Source organism: Pinus tabuliformis, chromosome 6, assembly GCF_031772625.1.
Source record: "Pinus tabuliformis cultivar Carrire ecotype Pingquan chromosome 6, CPIR1, whole genome shotgun sequence".
Taxonomy (NCBI): Eukaryota; Viridiplantae; Streptophyta; class Pinopsida; order Pinales; family Pinaceae; genus Pinus; species Pinus tabuliformis.
The window spans coordinates 174,107,265-174,115,332 of NC_142292.1; the positions used below are offsets into that span (position 1 = coordinate 174,107,265).

The 8,068-nt window shown below is 41.4% G+C and overlaps 1 protein-coding gene across 1 annotated transcript; it reads left to right on the plus strand.

The window, feature by feature from the left end:
* Positions 1-167: 167 nt before the first annotated feature.
* LOC149257990 (germin-like protein 8-2) lies at positions 168-926 on the plus strand. Its single transcript, XM_089395158.1, has 2 exons — positions 168-297; positions 385-926. Exons 1-2 carry the CDS (start codon positions 168-170, stop codon positions 924-926), a joined length of 672 nt encoding a protein of 223 aa, XP_089251284.1.
* Positions 927-8,068: the final 7,142 nt, after the last annotated feature.

Genomic DNA, 8,068 nt, shown 5'->3' on the forward strand with positions numbered 1-8,068 from the left:
AACTCTGACACAGTCGTATGCGGCAGAGGGGATTCGGTGGGTGGACCTGCAACACCGGGTCATTTACCATAGTTATAAAAGGGAGCAACGCTCTCCATTCATAATCAAATTCAGTCCATCTCTATTTATTTTCGAATAGAAGAAAAGAAAAATAGTGAGTTACAGCCATGGAATCCTTTCCGGCGTTAGCAGTTGCAGTACTAGTGATCTTATCATACGCGAATAGTATTGTTATTGTGCGTGCAAGTGATCCAGATCCTTTACAAGACATTTGCGTTGCTGATATGCAAAGCAATGGTAATGTTTCCATGTTGTAATTATGTATGTCTTGTGCGTTTGCGAATGTTTGTGAATAACATTTTATATATATTTTGAATTGTGCAGTTATTGTGAACGGGTTTCCATGTAAGAATGCGAAGACGGTCACAGCAGACGACTTCCGGTTGAGGGGCCTAGATAAACCAGGAGATACCAGTAACCAGTTGGGATTCGTTGTAACGCCAGCTTTTGTAACGCAGCTACCAGGCTTAAACACCTTGGGAATTTCGTTGGTCCGCCTTGATTTCGCTGCTCCTCTCGGCCTCAACCCTCCTCACACACATCCGCGGGCCACCGAAATCTTGGTGGTGATCGAGGGTACTCTCTTGGTTGGCTTTATCACCACTAACAACACTCTGTTCTCCACAACGCTGGAGAAGGGAGACGTGTTTGTCTTCCCTCGAGGTCTTGTGCATTTCCAACAGAACATTGGCCCTGTCAACGCAGTGGCCTTCTCTGGACTGAACAGCCAGAATCCAGGAACTCAGCAGGTTGCGCCGGCCTTGTTCGGAGCCTCTCCTCCTGTTTCTGCCTCTGTGCTCGCCAGAGCTTTCCAGATCGATGACAAGCTCGTCCAAATTATCCAAAGCAGGTTCACATCCTCATGATCTTGATCCGATGCTGTCATCGCTCTTTCCTTCCTTCAATTGAGGTGGTATTTATATAGTTAAATAAAACCAACCTCCCGATGTTGTTATCTGAGAGAGGTAATTATAATAGCAGACGCTGCGTTTAATTATAATATAAATAAAAGTTCAATATTTCAAATCTGACGCTGCGTTTGATATCAGTGTTAATTTGGATTATGAAATTTCTCATGTTAATCAATATTCAACTGTTCAGAGGAAGAAGTCGTCCACCATTCTCACAAAGAGAACAACATCCTTCTTTTAAAAATGTAGTCTACTCAAAACTGCAGGAACGGCTTTGATACACCGCCTAAATTACCAAGAACTACATAGATTATAGAAAAAATTGAACAAAAGATCAAGTAATAAACATCACTCACACAGGATTTTTCCACAATTCCACGATCATGTACAAAATATTGAACGAGCAATAGAATTCATTCTTCTTGGACGGCCTCTTGCCATTGTCATATTCACTTCGCTATCACTCAGATTAAAGTAATTTCATATATATCGTCAAGATTAAAGTAAATCATACTAAATAATTAATTTATAACTTTATTATTAATAATTATAAAATGGAATCTAATTTTTAATCATGGAAATTCTTAATTGGTAAATCAAATGACTAAAAAACCGTAACTCTTTTCATGTTCAAAATATTTATATTTTATTTTTATTTATTTTTATTTTTATATTTTATTTTAAGGCATAAAGCGAGCAGTCCACTCCTTCTTCAAAGATCTTTACTCTGCCCCGTAAGACCTTCCTATCGATTCTCAAGCCTATCCGATTGATCTTATTCCTCATTGTGTTCAAGATTCTGACAATATTATACTGACTGCTCCAATTAGTATGAATGAGATTAAAGAAGCTTTGGATTGCATGGATCTAGATAAAGCCCCGGGCCCTGATGGGTTCACTGCAAGGTTCTATCTGACTTGCTGGCCTACAATTAAAAAATGCCTTCTGAGAATGATCCGTAAATCTCAAACCTGCACCAAGATTCGAGGCAGTACCAACTCGGCCTTCCTTGCCTTGATTCCGAAAGACAAAGGTGCCACCGATTTCAGCAGATTCAGGCCCATCTCTTTGTGTAATACAAGTTATAAGTTGATTACAAAAATAATAGCCAACCGTATTAAGAAAATTCTCCCGGTCATCATCCCTGAAAACCAAGGAGAATTCATAAAAGGGAGAAAGATTCTTGACAATATTGTGCTGGTGCAAGAAGCAATTCATTCGAGGTGTCATCGAAAAGAGAAAGGCATGGTGATTAAGCTAGATTTGACAAATGCCTTTGACAGGGTGAGACATGATTTCTTGTTTTCTGTGATGGAGAAATTTGGCTTCTCAAAAGTTCTCATAACTTGGGAGAAACCCTGCATTGCCTCCCCTTGGATAGCGCCTCTGGTTAATGGTCGTTCAACAGAATTTTTCCAGGCCTCGAGGGGGCTAAGACAAGGTTGCCCTTTGTCCCCACTTCTTTACGCCATTCAAGCTTCGGTGCTCAGCTTCTAGCTAGACTATTGTCAACAGATCCAAACTCTGCCAGGCCTGAGAATGGCTCACAATGTTAAAGAAATAAATCATGCCCAGTTTGCTGATGATACATTATTTCTTGGAGGAGCTAGCATAAATTCTGCTAGAACCTTCAAGAAGGAGTTGGACATTTATAGGGAGGTTTCGGGCAGCAAGATTAACTATCTAAAAAGCACGATCTATGGCTGGAATTGCTCGATAAAAGATTTGATAGACATAGCAAGGCTATTAGAAATGGAAATAACCCTGACTTGGGAGTCATTTAAGTATCTTGGGATCCCCCTGCTAGACAAGCTAAAACTCATAATACAAGCTTGGGGAGCCTCATGGTTGAATAATGCTGGGAAGGTAATCCTTATGAAATCTATTCTCATAAGTCTCCCAGTTTATCAGAACTCCATTGTACTAGCCCCTAAAACCTTTATTAGTAAAGTGGATGGTCTCCTGAGAATATTTCTGTGGGAGGGAGGGAAAAATAATGAAAGAAGGCTCCATTTAGTTAATTGGGACACTATTAAGAAGCCATTCTTGAAAGGAGGTCTCCAAATGTGGGATCTGGCAGCCCAAAATCATGCTCTGGGCTTCAAGCTCCTTTGGAACATTGTTTCTGGGAATCCTAGTTGGAGCAAGAGAGTTCTGTGGAAAAAATATTTTCATGGGCAGCGTTTGAGGTGCTTTGACCAGCCTCCTAAAATTTCCAAAGGATCACCAGTTTTCAAACTCTGTCTCACAACTTTAAAACTTTTCAGTCATAAGCTTTATTGGATCCTAGGTAGTGGGAAAAAAATAAAAATTTGGGAAGATTCGATTCTTGGAGATCAGCCTTGAATCAGATGGCAGAACTGGAAAATATCAGAGCTTGGCTTCAGGCCAGCAATCTGGAAACCCTTTGGGACATCTCCAATTGGACAAATGATGCAGAAAGTCTATGGGATGGTTGGAATTTGGGGGAGGTCCCTCATTGGCTGGATGGTGAAGCCAATTTATTGTTGGATTTGCTCCAAGGAAAATCTTCCTTAAAGGTCTCTTCTAAGGACAAAAGAGGGTGGGGTTCTCTTTCAGGCTCTTACTCAGTAGCAAAAGATTACAAAAGTATGATGGTTGTCCCTAGCATCTCCCCAGAGCCAACTCAATGGAAATTTATTTGGTCTTTTCCTGCTCTCCCCAAAATTGACTTCTTTTGCAGGACTCTGGCGCATAAAAGTATCCTCACTAGAGATAACCTGAGGAAGTGTGGAATGGAAGGTCCCTCCAAGTGCCCTCTTTGTGCATCGGATGAAGAAACGGCTAAAAACCTATTCTTATTGTGCCCCTTTGCTCAAGAAGTTTGGAAGGGTGTCCTGATGTTAGGACCTGAAAAATAGAGCTTTCAGGAAATATTCAGGACATACTAAGAAACTGGGACAAGTTATCCCTGTTCTGTCTCTCCAAAAAAAGCCTTCTCAAGACTGGCTGGATGTGGATACCCAAATTCACATGCTAGAAACTGTGGTTGGAGAGGAACAACAGAATATTTAGGAAGGAGAGTTGTAACCTGGTCAGAATTATCACTAAGATCAAAGCTCTGTTGGGGGAGGCCTTAGAAACCAAACCCAACATAAGAAATGGCATGATTCTGGACAGCGAGGAAGACAATGGTTAAAATAGCTTGTTCCAAATCATCAGAATAGATCCATTCCTCCTGCTAAAGCCCCTTCTCAATGGGAAATTCGTCTGGAAGAATAGGAATTCATCAAATGGAGATCTACTTTGGATGATCACTGCCTATTCTTCGATGGGGCCTCTAAAGGTAACCCAGGAAAGGCAGGTGGCGGGGGAGTTATCTTAAGCCCAGGTGGCTCAACTGAGTTGCGCTTTGCTTGGGGTCTGGGGCATGAAAAAAACAACAAAGCAGAGGGTCTTACTCTGTGGCAGGGTCTAAATTTGGCTATCAAGAGGAATCTCCTCTCCATCTCAGTCTTTGGAGACTCCAGACTAATTATACAAGCTATGAACTCTCAAAAGATCCCTTCTCAGGTGCAGTTAGCCCCCATCCTCAAAAAAATCAGACTACTGTTGTCCAAGTTCCACAAAATATCCTTCTATCGTGTTCTGAGGAAGTTAAACTCATAGGCGGACTTGGCAACCAACCTAGGCTCTCTCAGGAGAAGGAGATCTCTGTTAGTAAATGATGTTGAATCGAACTGCAACATTCCTTAATTTTGGAGTTGTCTAGGCCACTGTTCCTTTGAGCATTTCACTAATTCACATTCTCCAGACTTTGGGACTGAACCATTTTGAGCTAGCTGCTATTAGGAAATGCGGACTCATCCACAAGGGAAAATTCAGAACGCAATCGTGGCATTTTCGATCTCTGTTCGTCGTTGGAACTCACTGCTGCATCTGGGTAAGTGCTGGGGAGTTCACGAGGGTCTCTTCAAGGCCAATTTACTGCTCTTCGAATTCTTGAACACTATATAACACTCCGCCATACATTTCAAAAAGAAAACATAGTGATTCTTCGGATGATTCGGCACTTCGACGTGTTGGATCTCCTCTCTGCAAGCTAGGAAGTAGAGCTACGTCACAGAAAGCAAAAGCAGCGGAATTTCAAGGCACCATTCTGAAACCAAATCAAGTTCTTTTTCAAGCCTCTATCTGCATTCACAGTGTAACTCATTCAGCGGACTATTCAAAAGAAAAATCTTCTTTCCCCGCCGACTGTAACAAGGAAATACAGGGTTTCAGTGTTAAAGTCCTCGGCAGCTAATTTGCTGAATTTTAAATAAAAACTAACCGTTTATGTCAAAAAAAAGAAAATGGAGAGCGGAGCACTTAGGGTTTGATGCTACTCTACTACTAGCAGACCTTCACAGACTGCGTCGTTCTGCCATTAACCTTCAACCATAAGGCAGCTACAGCACAATAAGGAACAACTATCGCTCAATGGAATCCCCTCAGGGGGAGGACATGATGCCTCCCCCCACTGATACAAAAAATAGCTTGTGACAGACGGAAAATGTCAGGATGGACCATCCAGAATATACAGCAACAGAGAATGAAAATACGCCAACGAATAACAACACAAATGAAGAACCACGAGTGATGTCAAACACCTGCAAGTCGGTAGCAGTTGACAGACCCAAAATCGAGCACCCAAGTCAGCGCATCAACACTCAGATCCAGTTTATGAGAGATCATGCTTTGATAGGAAAGTTCATAGGCCTTTGGCCAACGGAGAAAGATTTGCACGGCTGGATCGCAGCCAAATGGAAGCCAAAAGGGCACATAACACTGCAGTTAGGGCCTAAGGGCTTCTTTACTACCCTTTTCAATTGTCTAGAGGACCGAAACAGGGTATTGGATGGAGGACCATATTTCTTCAACGCAGTAGGGCTATACCTAAGAGGATGGATCGAGCGCTTGAACCCGGAAAAAGAAGATCTGAGCTGGGCCCCGGTGTGGTTGCGCCTTTATTCTCTCCCTCTGGAGTATTGGGATGAAGACTCTTTGCGAGACATTGGGAATCGTTTAGGCGAATTCATCAAAGTGGCAGAGGAGACAAAGCTGAAGCGATACACCTCCTATGCACGAATTTGTGTATAGATGCACCTCAGCAAAGCTCTCCCAGACGTGGTAAGCCTCTACCATGATGATTATGAATGGTTACAAATAATAGATTACGAGCATGTACCATTCCACTGTCGAAAATGCCACGCCCAGGGCCATTTATTCCGAGACTGTCCCTCCAATATGAAATCCATGACCACCCCTTCAATGGACAAATCCGACTCGGATGGGTTCACAAAAGTTCCCAATTGCAATAGACCCATAAAAAGCCCTCTCCCTCAGTCAAAAAACCTATCACCAGCACCTCCTTACCTTCAACAAGCAACAACTTTGAAATCCTGCTCCAGCCGGAGGTTCATATTTTAGATCATTAGAAACAACCTGAAGCCATTCCTAAGACTTCCGCCCATTCTGCTCCATCAAGCTCAAAGAAAGCCCTCACTTCTAAGCAACTCACGGACACCAAAACGCCCTCTCGCAGTAACATGCAGAAAAGGACTGCTCATGGTATGGAGGTAGATAGCACTCAGATGCAACTCACAATTGTAGATGATACAGAGGCAGAGAAAGAAACAGTACAACACATGGAAGAGGAACTGGAGAGCTTCGACATCGGAGATCTAGATATACTGGGACTTCAACAGGCTTATAAGAAAAAGGAATATGACAAAATTCCGGAGTGACAGCTAGAGAACTTAGAAGTAATTCTCTCAAGAGCACAGAAGCAAAGATCATTAGGCATCCAAATTGGTAGTCAGTGGGATGGAAGAAATATCTTCAAAGACAGATGAAAGATGTTTGATGATATGTATGTAGTCAATACACTCCTCTGCATTACTCCTTTGCATTAATCCTTGCTTTGTATCTTGCATGTACCCTCACCGCTTGTCAGATTTGGCTACCTGCTGCCAATAGTCTCTTAGCTCTTTCCTGACAAAGAAGGTGAAGGAATTTCCTTCAACCTGATTTCTTCAAGGCTCTTCATAGAAATTATAGAGCTAAGATAAGGAGATGTGGAATCTCACTGTCAAACTCTTGAAAATACTTTGCATGTTCGAATATATCGAAACAATTAAGCTACCGCTCAACAACATTGTCAATCTTGGAAGACTCAAGAAAGATCATATCTCTAGATATTATAAACTTCTTATTCACTTCATCATAGAGATGGTATGCTTTGGAGGTATGAGTACCCAAAGAAGATACATTTGTGATTCCTTGCACTGAGTTTTTTTTATCTGTTCCTTAGGTATGAAGGCATAATATGAGGAACCAAAAACCCTGAGATGCCTCACCTAAGGAATGTGGCCATACCACATTTCATAGGGAGTCTTGTTTCTAATAGCAAGAGTTGGACACCTATTATTTATATACACAACACATAGAACCACATCAGCCAAAAACCTTATGAACTTAACATGTGAACTATGCCAAGTTCATAGTGAAAGTAATACATTCCAATGAACTATGTGTTGAAAAATGCAACAAGAAATTCTCAATTTGATTTTTCCTTGATTAAATTGAAAAAAATTCAAATTTCCACATCAACAGACAACTTGGATGATGTTAACTTGTGTGACATGGCTTGTGTCACCTAGTTTACTCAATAAATTTGAGTTGGAGGAGTTAGAGTTCAGTTCTACATATGCGATTGCTAACTTGTGGCAATAAAGGTCAATTATCTCAAGTTGTTGTCAGTTAAACTAGTTCTAACTTTTGGAGGAACTAGTGGAAGGTCATTTAACCAGTGAGACTTCAGTCAAACTTGGTGATCATCTAGTTAACTAATCAATCAACCCAGAATAGTTGGGGCATGAAGAGAAGTCAAGTCCCCTAAAATTGGTGGAGATTCGAAGGTAGTTTTAATTTCTTGTAGCTCACACAGTTGCAAGAACTTGCTATAACCATAGTGGAGGAGGTAGCTTGATTAGGAACTTCTTGTGAAATTAGAGAGCGAATGATTGTTGGTAGCATTAATAGCCTACCAGCAATTTGTTTTGCACCACACTTCAATGTTTTGGGCATGGTTT